The sequence below is a fragment of the Lissotriton vulgaris genome, chromosome 1_1, assembly GCF_964263255.1.
Source record: "Lissotriton vulgaris chromosome 1_1, aLisVul1.2, whole genome shotgun sequence".
NCBI lineage: Eukaryota > Metazoa > Chordata > Amphibia > Caudata > Salamandridae > Lissotriton > Lissotriton vulgaris.
In genome coordinates, this window is record NC_141685.1 from 1,512,699,775 (window position 1) to 1,512,718,931 (window position 19,157).

Genomic DNA, 19,157 nt, shown 5'->3' on the forward strand with positions numbered 1-19,157 from the left:
TATCTGCTGGGCTCTGCAGGGGACAGCTGTTCTGCTCCTATGTTCACCACACCATCGCTATCATCGATGGCGTTGAGGCAGCGATAGCATCAGCATCAGCATCAGCGTTTGCTTAAGGCAACGTTGGTAATATTTATACCTGAAAGGTGCCTGGTTTGACGTAAGTTTTTGGACATAAGAAGTCAATAAAGATGTCACTAGGAAGTGATCGTCTCTCAGTGCTCATTAGAGTTCTATTACTAATCAAAACATAGCAAGCGGGGCTTTCCCAGGTTGCTGAGTTTTTATCTTGTTGAAGAACTCGGAGTGTAATCTAGGAATCTTAGATAGTGGCTTCTGCTGTGTCATTTGCTCTAATGAGCTGCAGAGGAAGAGATTCTGAAATGTGGCTCTGATCGTGTGAGGCCAGAGACGAGTTTCTGAATATTGCATTTGATCGTTTATGCCAATATAGGGGTACAAAGGGATTATAGCCGTATAGGGGCATAAGGTCACAGTATTGATCGGGGTCCTAGATTAGAACGCGACAGTCTCTGTGCTGTGGTTCACTCGGAATCCGGACTGTGATGGGTCGAGGGAGCCGTTCGTCTCAAGGAAGACGGTCAGCTGAATGTTGATGGTTTTCTCGATGACTTTTGCGGGGAAGGGGAGGAGCGAGATGGGGCGGAAGTTCTTGAGGTCTGTGGGGTCTGCGGTGGGTTTCTTCAGGAGGGCGCTAATCTCCGCCTGCTTCCAGCTCTCCGGGAAGGTGGTGGATGCGAAGGAGTTGTTAATGATGTCCCGGAGTTGGGGTGCGATGATGGAGTCAGCTTTGTTGAAGATGTAGTGTGGGCAGGGGTCGGCTGTGGAGCCTGAGCGGATGGTGTTCATCATGAGGGTGGTGTCTTCCGTGCTGACGGGGGTCCAGGTGCAGAGGGTGGTGGTGGGGGGCGCTGGCTCGGTGGTTGGGTACGTGGTCTGAGCACCGAAGCTGCTGTGTATATCGGCGATCTTGCGGTGGAAGAACGTGGCGAGTGAGTCGCAGAGGTCTTGCAAAGGCATGATGTCGTTGTTGCTGCCGTTGGGGTTGGAGAGCTCTTTAACAATGCTGAAGAGTTCCTTGCTGTTGTGGGTGTTGTTGTCCAATCGTTCTCTGAAAGATGACCTTTTGGTGGTGCGGATCAGCTGGTGGTGTTTGCGGATGGCGTTCTTGAGGGCTGTCATGTTTTCCGTTGACTGGTCGTGGCGCCAGGCTTTCTCGAGGGCATGGCAGGATTTATTGGAGTCTTTGAGGTCATTGGTGAAACATGAGACTTTTTTGCTGTCGGGGTTGTTTGGAGGGTTCTTCAGTGGTGCAAGGGCATCGGTGCAGTCGGTGATCCACTGTGTAAGGTTGCGGGCTGCTTGGTTGGGGTCCGTAGTGTTGGTGGGTGGGTTTTGGCTCAGGGAGGTGCTGAGCTGGTCGGGGGTGTTCTTGCTCCAGCAACTTCGGGGGGGCTTGTTGCGGGCGGTGGTGAGTCGTGGTTTTCCTGAAGTTGAAATGGATGCAGCTGTGATAGGTCCAGTGAAGTTCGGTGGCGTGGCTGAAGGAGATGTGGTTGCTGGAGGAGAAGACGGGGTCGAGCGTGTGGCCAGCGTAGTAGGTGGGGGTGTTGACCAGTTGCTTGAGTCCGAGGTTGGCGAGGTTGTCTAGTAGGGAGGTGGTGTTGTCCTTGTTGTTCTCCAGGTGGAAGTTGAGGTCCCCTACGAGGATATAGTTGGAGGAGGCGAGAGCGAGCGGGCTGATGAAGTCTACGATGGCTTCGCTGAAATGTGTGCGTGGTCCCGGGGGTCTGTAGATGAGGGTATCTCTGAGGGTGGTCTTAGGGTTGGTGTGTATCTGGAAGTGAAGGTGCTCGGCAGCGGTGAGGGTGTCGTCGGTGTTGTCGTGATGCGGATGGTGTCTCTGTAGACAATGGCGATGCCACCTCCGGCTTGGTTGATGCGGTCCCTCCAGGTGATCTTGTAGCCGTCCGAGATGGCTATGGCGATGTCGGGGGCTGAGGAGGCGTTCATCCAGGTTTCCGTGAGGAAGGCGACGTTCGGTGCTGTTGTGTCAAGGAGGTCCCAGAGTTCAACGGCGTGTTTGTGGACGGAGCAGGTGTTGAGCAGGATGCACTCGAGGTGGTTGTTGTTGGCGCCTGTTCCAGCGGGCGCGGTGCAGGTCCGAGGGCAGGTAAATTTGCAGGCATGGCAGGTGAAGGCTCCGTGGGTGCGTTTCGGGGTAGCACGGTAACAGGCTGGCTGTCGGCCGGTGTTGAGTGCGAGGAGGGTGCCGCGTGGTATTTCCGTCGGGTGGGCTGGCTCCGGTGAGGGGCAGGGGTCCTGGCACTGGGCGCGATCCAGGCGCGGACGGGCGCAGAGGGGCTTACCTTAAGCGTGCCTTCGGTGCGCCAGCGGCACGCCCCTGCACGCGGCTGCTGTGCGGCCTCCATTTAAGTGGGTAGTGAGAGGGAGGAGCAGCTGGGAGGTGGGAGCGGGGTGGTGAATGGGATAGTGGGGGGCGGGGCCGCAGGGACGCAGCGCAGGAAGGTGGGACGGAGGACAACGGGGGAGGGGGACACGAGGGCACAGGCAGCAAAAACGAAGGGGACACCAGGGAGCAGGGGCACAGAAGAAAAAACAGGGGGAGAGGGTTCACAAGGGCACAGGCGGCAAAAACTAAGGGGACACCAGGGAACAGGGGCACAGAAGAAAAACGGGGGGAGAGGGGTCACAAGGGCACAGGCAGCAAAAACGAAGGGGACACCAGGGAGCAGGGGCACAGAAGAAAAACGGGGGAGAGGGGTCACAAGGGCACAGGCAGCAGAGCAAGGGTGGCGATAGGCACAGAGGAATTACTCGGCAGCAGCAGCAGCGAGGGCACTGTCAGGAGGACCGTGTGGCAGCTGGGGGGGCGACCTACCTGCTGGCAGAGTAATGATGGGGCAAATAAACTCGACCTATGGATAAACAAGGCAGTAAACCAACTAGCCCCTGAAGAGACCAAAAAACCTAGAAGACAATCAGCCACTTCACCTTGGTATACCCCTGAGGTTAAGAGACTGAAAATTAACTGCCGGCGCCAAGAACGGATCTGGAGATCAGATTACAGTCTATCTCACAGAAAGGACTATACGAAAGCTTTAAAATTCAGGAGGCTGCTAACTCCTCCAAGGAGTTATTTAAAACAGTGGCAAGCTTACTTCAATGCCAGAGGGACATAATATTTATCCCAGATGAATATTTTATAGACAAGCTGGCCTTGTTTTTTTAACAAAAAGTCAACCTCAACAATATTCCGGACACCACTCAATATGGCTTTAGGTCATGTCACTCGACCGAGACAGCCCTAATAATAGCCACAGAGGAAGCTCGCAGGACCGTGGATAAGGGAGGTAGAGCCGTCCTAGTGCTGCTGGATCTCACTGCAGCATTTGACACTGTCAACCATGGGGTCCTACTAGACAGGCTTAAATCGGTTGGTGTCGGAGACACTGCCTTGACCCTACTCAAGTCCTTCCTAGATACTAGAACCCAACAAATCCACTGGGACGGCCTTCAGTAAGAAGAATTCTCCCTCCTATGGTGGGTCCCACAGGGTTCGGCACTCTCCCCCACCCTCTTTAACCTATACGTGACCCCTTTAGCCACACTAATAAAAGCACATGGCCTACAATTGGTGTCTTATGCGGGCGACACCCAATTGGTGGTATCTCTCACACAAACGGTAGAAATCACTACGGAGCAGTTTAGAAACTGTCTCCTAAGCATAAAGAGCTGGATGAACAAGAATTTCTTAAAACGAAACACCGAAAAAACCAAGGTGATTGAATTTGGACTCATCTGGAGCCAACTTTGGTGGCCTCCAGAGGCGGGCACGTGCCCCCTGCCTGCACAAAAAGTCAGAAAAGTAGGTTTCTGGATTGACAAAGACCTTACTCTCAACGCACAAGTCAATCAAGTGACATCGGCTTGGTTTTTCACCATCAAAATTTTAAGAAAAATACTGCCCCTGATCCCACTTGCGCTAAGGAAAACGGTGGTTGGTTCACTAGTTCTTTCACGCATTGACTACTGTAACGCCTTGTATCTGGGAATGGGTGAAAAGCAGCTCTCCAAACTCCAGTCACTCCAAAATGCTGCCGCTAGAGTACTACTGGTGCTCCCAAAACATCACCCAACATCTAAGGGCATTCGCCAACTCCACTGGCTACCGGTTTGTCAAAGAGTACAGTTCAAAGCCCTCTGCCTAGTTCATAAAACCATAATTGGTGGAGGAGCCGAGGACATGAAACCTCTCTTTCCTCGCTATGCCCCAAACCGTACTTTGAGATCTGGTGGCTTGGGCTTGATCAGCACCACGAGAATAAAGAAAGTTCGCTGTGTGGGGGGGGCAAATCATTTTCACACCAGGCATCTAAGCTATGGAATACCGCGCCCATTAAACTCCGCCTAGAAACAAATAAGAGCTGTTTCAGAAAGGCATTAAAGACCTGGCTTTTCAGCACAGCTTAGTCACTTAGTAGGAACCTTACCCTCTCGCAGCGCCAAGACGCCACGGCATAAGTGCGCTTAACAAATGTTTCAGTCAGTCAGTCAGCTGTCCTTCGTGCTGGAGAGTTTTTGATAGCTGTCTCCTTGGATCGGAGGACATTGAGGCATTGCGCCTCAAGAGCCCTGTCTGACTTGTCTTGCATAATAAGTGCTTTTTCACATCCAGCCTCTTCATTGGAATTTCTGCTACACTCCCTAGACACGGGGTGCTCCAACTAGTTTGTTTTTTAGGCTCATAGTGGATTTCCGGATCTGCAACCATTGATGAGTATGCAGACTCAGTAGAATTGGTTGGCTGTTGATGAAATTATGAATCTTCAGTGGGAGCTTTGCTGTTTCAGTTTAAGACTGCATTTACACGAAAAGACTAAGTGCCAGATGCATCAAAGGGTTTTGCCCATTCTGTGTCTATGGGAAAATGTGTTCATGCATATGGCCCTAAATCTTTTTTATGCTAAATCCTGTTTTTCCTTGTCACAGTCCTGATGTTCCCTTCCTCCCTTCGACCGAGCTCTGCGTCTATTTTTTTTCATTTTTTACAGTTTTTATTATATAGTACAAACTCAGCCCGAAGTTATTGGAGCGCTTTACCTCAGCACGAGTTAATGTTACACAAGGAAACATTCATTTCTTGTGGGCAGGGGAAGATTAAGTGATTTGTCCAGAATCACAGGATGTTGAGCTGACGCCAAAACTCGAACCAGTTAATGTTGATCCAAGTAAAAGACCAAGCAACTGCTGCAAAGGTGTTCTTCAGCTTCTTTTTCCTTTTAACGAAATATCAAATAACTTTGTTCTTTTCTCTTTTTTTCCCACTGTTTTCGTTACCTGTGTTTCCTTTATTATCTTTATTTTCCCCTTTTTTCATTTGTTGTTCTTTTTTATTCCTTCTTTTTTTCTTTTTCTTCTTTTCTTTTTCTTTTCTTGATGTAATTCTTGCTTTTTCTTGTCTTTTATTTTCTTCTCCCTTTCTTTCTTCCTATTTTTCTTTCTATGTCTTTGTTTCTTTAGTTTGTTCTTTTTCTTTCTTCTTTACCCCTCCGTTTCCTCCCTTCTTCTCCCCATCGTCCCTTTCCTTCTTTTGCCTTTCTCATTGGTGTTTTTCCATTGTTATTTCTCTCTATGTTTTTTCTATTTGTCTCCATTCCTTTCTTTGTGCCTTTGTCCCTATTTGGGGGAGGGAGAGGGAGTGGGTGTATGTGTGTGTTAAAGATGACTTTTTTGATTATTCCTTTCTCTTACAAGATGTGCCTTCTGAGCTTTAAAAGTGTACTTAATGATTTGAGATCTTTCAAAGACATCTGGACTTGTAGAAAACGTGTTGTTGGCAGATAGTGCAGTTGACCCTGGATAAATTGTCCCTTTTCTGTCTTTGTTGCTTTTTCCTGTCAGCGTAAGCCTGGAGTTTTCCACAAATCACGGACGCTCTTGGTCTTTACTTCACACAGAGTGTTTGCCTGAGCTGTGTGCTGGCCCCCACCTTCCCCACAGCACCATCTATTCTTCTGAGAACTACAGTGGGTAAGATACCTGGCTCCTCTAACAATGCTGCTTAAGACCATATTTATGTCTGGCACACAATGGCACTCAGACAGATTGTTGTCTCAGCTGGGGATGGCATGTAATGTTCGCACTGGTGGATGTGTTGACCTCTTTTCCCTCACAGAAATGGCACGTTTAACAGCAAGCTCTTTGTTGTTGGAAATGCATGGGGTTTGCTGATTCACACTGCCCATGACAAACGTTTCATTTTTAGGACCTTGCAAAGCGTAGAGAGCTCTGATGATGTCCTCGTCCAGGGCCCCTGATATAAAAAAATCAACTTTTGCGAGGCTCGAGAAGATATATTGAGGTATTTTTGTGAAAAGAGGAAACAATCAGGATACAAGCTTTGGTGAGAGAAAAATAAAATAGACTCCAGAGAAAAGGCAAAACTTCGAATTAATGTTTTGGGAAGATCTAGTAACTGCACATGACCAAGAAGAAAAATAATTATGGAGCTGAGTTGACAGAGGTTTGATTCATCTAGGGCTACCATGTATACAGTGTTGCGGAGAAATATGTAGGAAAACACTTCCAGAAGAAATAACTTGCTTTTGTAAAGCGCATCTTCGTTTCTTGGTATATCTAGGTGTGGGATAGCAGATGTTTAATGTTATGGTATTCACTGTACAGGACTCCAAATAATGAAAGGCTGAGTGCTAGAATTTATATTTGTTAATCAAACTCAATCTCCTAGAATGTAAGTATTAATTTGCTGAGTCATGAGCATGACATCCCGATGAACTCCCTGTGCACCTTTGGAATTAGGTGTCTGAAAAGAACTTTGTTGGGAAGCAGCCTACCTATCCGGAGAGTTCACTGGGCATACCTGACACTTTCATCCCTAATCATTCCTCTGCAGGCTGGCTTTGCCTCCACCACACAAGGAGGTATGCTCCCAGAAAGTAAATTAGATATGAACGTTTAGGTTGGTGGTGATCAGCTTCAGATGACCATCAGTTTGGTTCTGCAGCCCCCTTCTTTCCGAGAGCTGCAGGAGAACGCTTCCAGAACACCACAGAACTATTTTGTTTTCTGTCCCTTCCCAATTTTGTGGTGGGGCAGGGCCAATTTACTGACCCTTCGTTTTATCTCTGCCCTTCTCACATGAATTTAGTGGGGTGAGGCTGTTAGTGAATGAAGGGGCCATGGCAGTGGTCCTGCCACAGCCCAGTAAATGAGAGGGTGCAGGAGGACTAGGATTGCATCTGAAGAAGATCGCTGTCTATTTTAATGATGGATTTATCATCCATAGTAATCAATATAAGAAACATGTTCCCCAGAGGTTGGATAGAGTGGTACAGTCTCCTGGCACAAAGAAGTCAATCTCAGGTAAAACAAAAAAATACAAAATGTGAACATTAGCTCTTCCTAAGATTATAGAGTCAGTGCTATGGTAGCCAGTGGAGGCGTCCAGCCTTCAGTTGTGTACCCTCTTTTGATTTAAAGGAACTTGTCCTCTTTTGTGAATGGATGCTGGGTGCAGTGGGATGAGAAAAGGGGTACTGTTCCAATTCCATCTGAAGCTGTGAGTATGTGTGTTAGAACTTGTGAGCTGCTACAGTTTAGTCTGCATGCCTGTGTGGATAGGGGAATGAACATTTCACCTGCATCACTCCTTGAAAACCCACAAACAAAAGATTAGAACCCCCAGCCAGTCTGCAGAACAATCCCTATGAACCACTGCACTAGAGTGGTCCTTGCTAACGATGTCTGCGCTGTCGCAAGATCCTGGCAGATTGCCCATTGTTATGCCATTCGCAATTACGGCTCTCTGCAATCATTTTAGATAATTAGAATTTCAGTGTTGGGAAAGATGAATTGCCCTTCCACCCTTCTATCATTTAATCTTTGAGGTTCAAGTGATGAAGGATGTTTCACATTCTGTAAACCAGCCTGTGACAAATGTGTGATTGTAAGGTTACCTCGTTTCATATTGACATTTAATTTAATCCCAAACCAGCTTTCCAAGCAAGCACAGCCTCGAGCTTGAGAGTAAAATAATACATGGACCATTCATCTAATAACCAGAGGAAGGTTGAAAAAAAGGTGATAACTGTATAAACATCTGTGGAGGAAAGTAACTCAAGGAAGGTGTTGTGGCCATTTTGTTAAAGACATGTGCAGATGGCTTGGAAAGACAGCTACTTAAAAGAAATACAACTTAGTGAACAGAGAACATCGATTGAAAGAAACCTCAATTGTGTTCGCATTGCATGCATGCACCAGCAGTTCATATATACCTTGTCTGTAGGTAAGGAGAGGTGAAACGCAGTTGGGGGTCATGGGGGTTAGAACATGTGACGTTTTGCTTTTTGAGAAGTTTCCTAGTTTAACTTTGCCTTCGGTGGTGCCAGTTTTTCTGTACATTGAGTTAATATTCATTGGCTAATGTTCATTCTAAACGGTGGACCAAGCAGGAAAACGTATGCAGACGTTTCCTCTTCAAGTGTACATGTTGCATAGTTTTTCTAGGCTGAACTGCAATTGTTTTCCAGATTTTTTTCTATATGTGAGTTGCAAAGATTTCCTTCCAACTTCACACACACAAAATCCCACTTTCAAAATCCTTAAGTAAGTAGCTAGGTAAAGGAGGGAAATGTAAGATTCTTTTCAGTATTAAGGAGGGTGGTTGATGGAAGGATATATGTATATCTGACAGAGCCCCAGGGGCTCTGAGGAGCCTTATTGGCTCTGTAAGATGAGTCTTTTGTCTTTAGCTCCTTTGTTGAACCGCAATTCATGGCTAATAGGAGGTAGATGTTTGTGTCTATGTCATAATATCAGTAGCAGACATTTCTTCTGGCATAAACATTAGGGTTCAAATATTGTTTATTAAAATATTGCCCAGTGGATGTAGCTTTTCTACTATTAATTCCAGTGTATCGATTTTTTGTAAACTGTATTTAGAACACAATATTTTTGTCAGACGACATCTAGGCCACCATATTCTGGAACCATGCCATATTTTTAGGTCGAACCTAGACGTGCATGCAATGCGAAGCATTGCTTGCTGTCTGCTCGACAACTATTGTTGCCCGTTTCTGGGAATGTAGACACGAGTCGGACGCGCGGTTCTCCAGTGTCAGTTTTGTCCGTGTGAGCGTGCTTCTGAGACGCGCTTGCGCAGACGCACACACAGCCCCTGCTTCAGCTTGGCTCGCATGCACTAACGGCGCACACACACACACACAGCCAGCTCCCACCGCACTGCACACACACACACAAGCGCGCGCACACATACACACGCTGCTGCCCCCCACCCCTCCTGCACACACACACACACACACACACACACACACCCAGACACGCACGCAAACACATGCTGCCGCCCCCTACCCCCCTACACACACACACACACAGACACACCCCCCCGCCCCCCCTTACAACTAAGCCCCACTCACCGCATCGCTGCCACTCCTGACTTCTGCATGGGAGCCCCGCGTCACCAATGCTGCTCTCTGGAACTCCGTGGATGCGGGCTTCACGCAGAAGGCGGAAGTCCCGCCCCACGACCGGCTTCACGCTGCCGAACTTCTGGTTGCTAGGCCAGGTTACAATCCTTGTTTTTAAACTGATTGCATGCACAAAAAAAAAACATAATCGGTATTTCCTTTTTTTTTTTTTACTAAGAACGAAACTATAACTTTCCCAGCGGTCTGTGAAACAAAAGCTTCTTTCCCCTTTTGATAAACGCCTTTCAACACTCCGTTTTGCAGTTGGGTCCGGCTCAGATTAATTCAACAGCCTCCTTTCCATCCAGGCGACACATCTATTTATGTGCACTCCGCGGAAACCCACGCCGCTGACAGGCCGCGGAAAGTCTTACCCACATCACGTGAGGCCGAGGCACGAGGGCCCGGTGTGGAAAGGAGTCTGTATGAGAGGTGAAGTGCCGAGGACGTGGCGGGCTGTGACAAAATGTAATGGCCCCGGAGGAGGCACTGAAACGTTGGCAGCCTCTCGCTCGTGACAAGCTGTATATTTATGAATGACGTTCACGAGCTGGTCAATCATTGTCCACAAACCACGAGGAAGCAGGCGGCAGCAGCCGGTCCCAGGCATGGGACTCTCTGCCAACCCTGAACCGAGAACCGGCCTATGCAGAACCACGTGACAGGGGAACGTGGTGAGGAAAATAGAGACCTCTCCTAGCGACAATCCACTAAAATAAAGAGCTAAGCGTTCACTGTGCTACATGAAGGAGAAGGAAGAACTATGCCTGCCAAGTCAAATCTGGGCTGCCCGGATGCCACGCCTTCCTATTTCACTTTTGTTTTCACTGTTTAGCCGTGTTCCACTGTGGACTCCGACGCGCTCAAGGATGTGGAGGGCTCAGGCCAGGTCTCCGGTCCTACCGGGGTCACAGGCAGCTGGCCATCATTGCGCCAAGTAAAACGTGGAACCTTGAACTAGGTAAATTCACTGAAATGCCACGGCCATCCATTCCTGTGCTTCGGCTTTCAAAGGGTTGTCGAACAAACAGTAAAGACGCTCTGTTTTAGTGTAATGCAGGTAGCACAGAAACAATGGGCAATAATACTGTTGCCAGTCAGTGGTCCATCCTTAGGAATATTCTTCCTACTGAGTTCAAATGTGTGTTAGTTAATACTGTTCAATATATACTCGGTGCTTCCTTCTCTCCCTCCCCCTCCCCGTCTGCTACTATTTATTAGTATCCCCTTTCACCCGGTGCTTCTTCTGTGCTCCTAACGTCTGTATATACGCCCCGTGCACCCCCCCGTGACCGCAGCTTATCTAATTTACAGTTACGTCCCCTGCGTGCACTCTCTTCTTCTAGCACCAAAATATAAAATACAAATCCTTCATGTACAAAAACGGGTCTTCAGCAATATTGCTCAGTGACGTTTACCCTCATTTACGTGTCACACATACTAATCAGTATTTGTTCTGTGAATATTGCTTAACATTCTATTGCTTACAGACTTGCCCATTGTACTCTAGCCTGGGCCCGTGAACTGTGGAGAATGCAAAGTTGGACTCGCATGTTCAGCACAGCACTCCCCCCCCTCCATAAAAAGGCACAAGTTTCAAAGTTTAAAGAGCTCCGTTTATTATCGGGATGGCACCAACATCATATTTCTGGCTATGGCTCCTCACACTGTCTCATTAAGCAACCCCCCCCCCCAGTGTGAGTGTTTTAGTACAACGTGCACACAGCGTGCTTTATGTTCTGTGCCGGTGCGAATTACAACATGCCATGGGTATACACAGGCACTGCCTAAGGTGGCTATTAACAAACGGTGTATAGGTTTCACACTGCCAAACCAATCCGTTCTTGTGAGTGTTTCAGTACAACGCGCACGCAGCGTGCTTTCTGTTCTGTGCCGGTGCTAATTACAGCGCGCCATGGGTATACACAGACGCTGCCCAGCGTGGCTATTAACAAACGCTGTATAGGTTTCAAACCGCTACCCAAAATACAATACATTGATATACACAGCACGCGCTCAGTTTTGCGTGTAGCCACAGTGCTACCACAATAATCTTGCAACGCAGCATTATCCCATAGCGTAGCACTCACACACCTAAAATACCTCATCACAAATGACACTATTACCAGATACTCTTTTCACAAAGTTACCATCGACCAAATAGCATTTAGGGAAATTGCAATTACTTTTATTTAAGTATTAATTAAAAGCCATTGTTATTTGTAATATCACTACATCTAAGTCACGTAAATGCAACACATATTGCATTACAAATGCTATTGGTGTCACATTTGTGAAAGTTAAAACTATTGGCATTGTAAATGACAAAGCTATTAATTTCGCTATTTTCAAAACCAACACATAAATAAAAAATGTGTCATTTACAATACCAATAGCTCAAACTTTCCTAATGCGAGACCTATTGCATTGTAAATGCTTGTTTATTTTTCTGCCTATAAAGGATTTCCTGATGGAGGGGAAGGAGGGGAAGCATTTTGAATTATCCCTGATGTGATTCTTTACCTATTTCATCCACAAACCGCATGATCTTCAAGGACACAAGTCTTTATAAAAAGCACTAGTGAGCAAAGGGTAGGTACTGAAAGTGAGCTAAACCTAGCCATGAAGCCATTGCGGTAGGAGGCTGGCTTGGATTCCTACTCTCAAGAGTTTGACCTAGGTTGTCTTCCAGTTCTAACGGTAAGCAGTGTGTTTATAGGCTTTGGTAAACACAATTCTCTACCTTTCTTCCTCCTTGGTGAAGGTCTACAGCCCAACAATAAATATATGCCTTCAGTGAAGTGTGGAATAATGTGATAAGAAGAGGCTCTAAAGGGCCTTCAGTGGATTTTGTTCAGACATATTCCTAGCGTGGAATGTTTGAAGTAATTGTGTGTCTCTACCAAGAAGTGAAAAGACCTGCAGAGATGAAGGAACTGTACAGGTAACTTGCTGCTTAATGCCACTGTCTCTAGTGACACAGAGCAACAAGTTACGTGTATGCACACAACACTAAACTGATAAAGGCACGTATTACACCTAGAGGTAGTGAAGGGCGAGGAATAATCATCAAATGGGGTATATAAACAATCAAAACAGCATAAAAAGTGACCAGTCAGTGAGGAACATGCATCATGAGTTCCCTCTGAGGAGTTCGTTCCCCGTCAACCAATTTTTAAGATAATTTGTATAAACTTGTTGAGTTTCCTTGTGAATGGGGTGTGCTCCCTCATTTTAGCATCCATATGGGACAGCTGCAAAAGACCAGCTCAGCGGCCAAAGTCTTGGGTTCCACGCTGCCTTGCAGGACAAATTCTGGGTGCAACACAGGCAACATAATATTATATGCTGATAGGAAACTGTGCAAGTAAAGATGCCCACTGTGCTACAGGGAATCACTTAGGAACCTTACCTTCTCTGGGGACTTAGAAGTGACTAAAGCTGAACAGCCTTATGTCTGTTTCAAAGAGAGGTTAATATAATCGGGTGCACATGGGCATCATCTCTGTAGTCCTCAAGCTCCTGTCAATAGGAATGAAAGAACATTAAATTGTGCCATCCCAAGAGGCCTCTCCTCCTGTGGTTCACCCTTCGAAAGAAAAAAAGAATGTGGAAGCAGTGATCAGAGTTAGGTCCCTTCTAGATCTCACTCCTCAAGGTCTCTCTCCTCTCATACAGCAGAGGCCAATATGTCCTCATCTCAGGCTAGCTGTTGGATGAAGCCAGACTCCTCTGAGAGAGCCTCATATTGCGTCTGCCCTCCAGGGATGATTGCCACAGTTTCATCGAATACCTGAAGACACGTGCTGTACGTGTCCAGGCAGTGACCATGTATTGTGCTGGAGGTCTGTCCACATTGTGTAAAATATTCCCAGTTTCAGGAACAGTCTCAGATGCCTCTGGATGTCTCTTGTGATCATACTCACAGGTGACCTCACAAACAGTAGGAGATCGGAAACAAGGCCATCTGTCAGATCGTGGTTAGGCGGTCTCCTCAGAAGCTGATGACAGTTCCAAAGATCCCACCAACAGACGCTAGGAACAGGCTAAGAACTGTTCCCAACCTCAGCCTGGGAAAAAGGGGAATGGGAATAACAAACAAGAGAGACTGCCTCAGATAATGGCCCTCCTTCTGGATGTGGTTCTGGAGCCTGAAATAAAACACAAACAATTAATTCTGTCCCTAAACTACCATATTACATATTAACATGAACTAACTATCCCTGTCCCTAATACCTTTATTACCCTGAGGACTAGCCTCTCTCTGCTGAGTTGATTGTATTTCTCATTGACTGGAAGAATACTTGATCAACTTAGTTAGCACACATACATAGAGGACTTTTCAATGTGCTAATAGAAATGTTCAGTGTATTCCTGAAGTTTTTAATTAGCAATGCGTATTTCACTTGAAGCCTTCAACTCAGGATTAGGAAATATTTCTCTAAATAGAGTTCTAAATGGAGCTTTCACTATAGTTGTTCAGTCAGGATTATAGTATTCTAATTAGCTCCTTTTACTGTTGCTCTGAAATTCTACTGCGCTCATATAGACAGGAAAAGTCGTTCATTTGAATTGTTCTCTGGTGCGCCACTGAGTTCTGAAATGTGCATTTCCAAAGTTAAAATGTGAGTTTCATTTGAATTCTTGAGGAAACTGTCTCTGCTCGATATTTTCAGATGTGCTAACAGAAAGGCTGAAAAGCGCGTATTACAATGGATATATGACGGTACAACGCGTACCGTCACAACGCATACCTTTACAACGCGGCCGTGACAACGCAAGTCGTTACCACGACTTGCGTTGAGGGGGCGCGGATTTCGAATAGTTTAATTTACTATTCTGACACCAGTCCCCGTGGACCCTAGGGAAGGTGTTAGGATAGTAAATTATCTATTTTTAGACCTTGAGCGCCCTCCAGCGCAAGTCGTGGTAACGACTTGCGTTGTCACAGCCGCGGTGTAAAGGTACCGCGTTGTGAAAACATCGTTGTAAACGATGTTTACCATTACGATAGCGATAAAATCTTAATTGAAAAATCGGAGACAACTTCTCTTCACTGATATTGTCTCTCTCTCCACACACTGAAACTCCGATACCTCTAGTCTTCTTACGTCGAACTGTCACCGCATCTGAAGAGAAACAGCATCTCTGAAATGCACGGACATTTTATAATAACTGGAACAAGAAAAGCCTTGACTGAGAACTAGAACTAAAAAGGTCAAGAGCTCTCTGGAGAAATAACTCTATGGCATACAAAACATTGCACGCTGAAGGAAAGTTCTGTCAGAACGAAGGAGATGCTACCGCTTCTAACAGAAATCACAGTGGAAGTGTGTCGGTAATTGTTCACGCATGCGCATTGATGCCGTTTGGGGATCTGGAGGCTCAGCATCTAGGCCGAGAACCCAAAACAGTAAGTGCCTGGAGTTTTCTCGATGTGGCAACTCTGCAGTACTTGCATCTGCGCAAGATGCTTTGTGAAATTGCTTTCCACACCGGACTTAATCTTCTCCAATGTGGATATTTCTTCATAGTTAGTCCTTTCTTGGTTATAATCACACAATAACAGGAGCTTACAAGGGTGGTCTGGACACCATCTTTCTCTAGCCATTCTCACGCACTTCTTATTGCATAGCTGTCTCTGGTGACTCCATGAAGGATTGAACTCAATTGACATTGTTGTCGTCCCATGGAGGCTCTGGATTCCAATCCATATTCCAGAATGATGATGAAATACTTGGCTTATCTCCAGCACCTGTGACCAAATTCTTAAGACTCCTCAGAACAGCAGCCCCAGCAGTTACTCAGGTCACCTTTCTTGGGGATTTGGATGTAATATCCCTCCTTCCAGTCTGATGGAACCTTTACCTCTTCCCAGATCCTTCCAACATGGGTAGAGAATGTCTACTGATGTGTGAATGTCTGCCTTCAGTGCCTCCTCAGAAATGTTGTCTGGTCCTGCTGCCTTGCCATTTATCAGATGTTTGATGGCATTGGTTGGACTGCTGCAGTTGATTAGCAAGTCCTTGTCAGATGGCAGCATGTCTGGTGGAGACTGTCTCACGGGTTGGTTCAGCAGTTTTCAAAGTGCTCAAGCCATCATTGGTGTTGGCCTTCTTTACCCATGATTATCTTCCCAGCATTGTTTTTGACAGGTCTTTCTGGCCCGACTCTCTCATATCCATTAGCAGATGTAAGAGAAGATCGACAATGTGGCTGCCACATCAGCACAACTTGGCCTCAAAATCCACAGGGGAAAACCAAGAACCTGAAGAATAACACAGCCAGCACAGCTGCAGTCATTCTTGCATGCACTGCACTGGAAGAGGTTGCGGCCTTCACCTATCTGAGCAGTGCCAAAGACAAGCAGGACAGCACAGACGCAGACGCCAAGGCAAGAATCAGCAAAGCAAGTACTGCCTTCATTCAGCTAAAGAAGATCTGGAGCTCCACAGACCTAACGTGGAAAACTAGGATCAGGCTTTTTAACACCAACGTAAAATCGGTCCTTCTGTATGGAGCAGAAACTTGAATAACAACAGTGACCACCAGCAACAAAGTCCAAACCTTCATCAAAAATTGTCTGAGGAAAGTCCTCTAAATCCAAGAAACACCTGGTGCCAATGCCTCGAGGCTGAATGCAAGGAATTGAGCTACACCTGGAGTCAGATTAAAAAAAAAACAAGACAGAGATGGCTGAAGAGTTCTGGGTAATGGCCTATACCCCAGAAGGGTAGTAGGCATAGGTAAGTAAACAGTCACAGCCATTTCAAAACGAAATGGATATTTAAATACGGTGAATGAGGGTGTGGAAGTTCCATACTGGCTTCTTCATGATCTTCCTTAGCTTCCCGTACACAGTTTCGACTGCAAAGCCAAAAGATATGAGTGCTCTCAAACATCTACATGACTCGAATGCTGCTCAACTTGTCTGTTAGGCAACAAGCATTGGGGATATATATGCAAACTTACATATATATTTAATTTCCTATACAGACACACCTGAGAAAAAGGGTATGTAATGACGGATTGGCTGGTGACAAAAGATAAAGAGGAGGGTAAACTTCAAATCGAAGCTCTTTTCAGACAGGTGGGACATGAGAGGATTACATATGTTGCTGGTTTGGTGACATATGCTGACTCCCTCCATCACTGCAGCATTTAATTACATGCTTTATGGATGATATGTGCAAAGACAGATGTACCCAAAAGCTGGCTATTTTACTTGACTGTACCATTCTGTATCATTTTTCAGTATTGCAGCATTGTTTGTATTAGCACCACAGCGCTGGCCGACAACAGAGGTGATTTGTTGAAACGCAATGGGGTGGTGGGGGGGCGTACATTAGAATAGTATGGTTGAAAATATTCATCTGCAAAAATATCAGCTGCAGTATATTTGCTACCTATAAGTATGTATGTATATGTGGGGGGCGGAGCTTGCTCGAGTCTAAGATGGACCCCTGACTCCCGGGCTCCGCCGAGCCGACTCAAAAATCCTGAATTAACCTGAGCCCCGTGGGTGTTGGTGGCTATGAAAACCTGCTGTAAGTGATGGTGATGCGGTACGCCAACAACTGACCGGTTGCGGAACATGGAGGTGGCTGCATTCCGGACTAACACACGAGGCACCCCAGAACCTGCATAGGCCGCAAGGCACCGGCCTGGAGTAGTGAGGTCGCCCGACGACGTAACCCTGCGTGCGGCCGCCGGTGCGCTAGGTGTGACGAAGGAAAGGCGACCCGGCGCATCCTGAGGAGATCGAACCTGGAGCGAGCTGCCACCCTATCTGACCGGCGAGGGGGAAAAGGAAGCCCCTACGATTTCAGCCTTGCTCATGCGGGAGTAGATTGCCCAGTGCCACGAGAAACACAGAGGCGGCAGCCATTACACTTCGATCGGGTGAGTGTAAAGCCGCACTGACACGGCGGAAAACTCCTGAGCCGGTACCTGAACGCCTGCGTGGGGGCCCTGAGACTAGAGCGCCATGAAGCTTGAGGCTTAATTGCCGACAGTGGGCCCGTGACAGCAGGTCAATTTTCGAGGGTGTAACATCGGCGCTGTGTGATCGGGGGCCCCTGACGCGACAGCAGTGGCGCGGAGGGAGAGAGCCGCGAGAGTTGGACAGAGGGCCCTTCATATGTACAAGACTTACTCAACGACGGAGTCGCAGTGCCGCGCGACCAGTGTGACGTTATACACGTAAAAGCCCTCTATCTTTGCTATCGGTGTGATATGTGACTGGCAGATGACATCGGGAGGTGAGAGTGGCGAGCCGCGCTCAAGGGAGGGCTAAAAGAGTTGGAGGCTACCCAAAGAAGGAAGAGGTGTCTGTCACACTAGCGGAGAGGCACACTGTGTGGCGTGGAGCCCAAATATATGGGGCACTTAGAGGCCTAGGGTGCTTAGTAGCAAGTCCGCTGCTGCCCCTGAGAAGTCTGTGAGGGCATCGGCTGAGAGCTGGGGACACTGGTGAAGTAGCGATAAATTTTGTGCTCCTTGGAAGCTCTGTTGGGCGACAGACTGCCTGCGACACCTTGCCTCGGACTCAGCTCTCTGTGTGCAGCAAGGTGGGAAAACCTGATCATAACCAGTCCAGACTCCCTTTCACCCAAACACGTGCGAAATCTCAGGACAGGGGCGCTGGAGGCGAGAGTAGGCCCTCCACCCCACCAGAGCAGGAACAGGACATTAGGAGCATGCTGCATCAATGGAGAAAGGTCTGCAGGAAGGTATATCCTCACTAGGGGCGAAGATGGATGCGTTAACATATAGACTGGACAGAATGGGTGAGGGACTAGATAAGCATGCAGAGAGACTAGATATGTCGGAGAGGAGGATTACCGAAGTGGAAGAAGCGCAAACCACCATGGACACGGAAACACAGACAAGTGGGAAAGGTGCTGCAATTGCTTGAAGATAAGACAGAGGATTTGTAAGCCCGTTCCCTTTGCTGCAATGTGCGCATACTGGGCCTCCCTGAGACGACTCAGATAGGCAAGATGGAGCCCTTCATAGAACACATGTTGGTGACCCTATTGGGTGAGGAGATCTTCTCAAACACGTTCATTGTGGAGAGCGCACATCGCACCTTGGCGCCACGTCCAAAGCCGGGGGCACCATCCCGGCCGATAATTGCCAAACTCCTAAACTATAGGGACAGGACGCTGCCCTGCACGCTGCCAGAGAAAAGCAGTCGCTGTCTTATGAGGGCTCAGCCATTTCACTGTACCCCGACTTTACAGCTAAGGTCCAGGAGGCGAGGAAACACTTTGTACCTATCAAACGGCAACTACGGGACCAAGGGATAGACTATGCAATGTTATATCCGGCAAAGTTGAAAGTTAACAGAAATGGATAGACGTACATCTTCACTGAACCAAAAGTACTACAGAAAGAGCTCAAAGATTGGGCTAAAGAGCGTAGGGAGACACCGCAGTGAGATTTACTGGATGAGGCCGCGGGTGGCGGATTGGAAGATCAGGACTGAAGGCGTTTCCGCATCTGAGACCCACAAGGGACCGCCAATGTTCGAGGGGCGGATAGATGTCGGCTGGTGCGGCTGCGTTGAGTACCAAGCTTTGTGTTATTATTTGACTCTTTTAC

The 19,157-nt window shown here is 47.3% G+C and overlaps 1 protein-coding gene across 1 annotated transcript in view; it reads left to right on the top strand.

Annotated features, from left to right (window-relative positions):
* The window catches only part of RELN (reelin), a 1,675,658-nt gene that overhangs the window by 1,034,331 nt on the left and 622,170 nt on the right, over positions 1 to 19,157 (top strand). Inside the window, exon 15 of the mRNA XM_086967429.1 lies at positions 5,947 to 6,075. Within this exon, the coding sequence (XP_086823555.1) occupies positions 5,947 to 6,075 (129 nt within the window). The remainder of the gene's footprint in view (positions 1 to 5,946; positions 6,076 to 19,157) is intronic.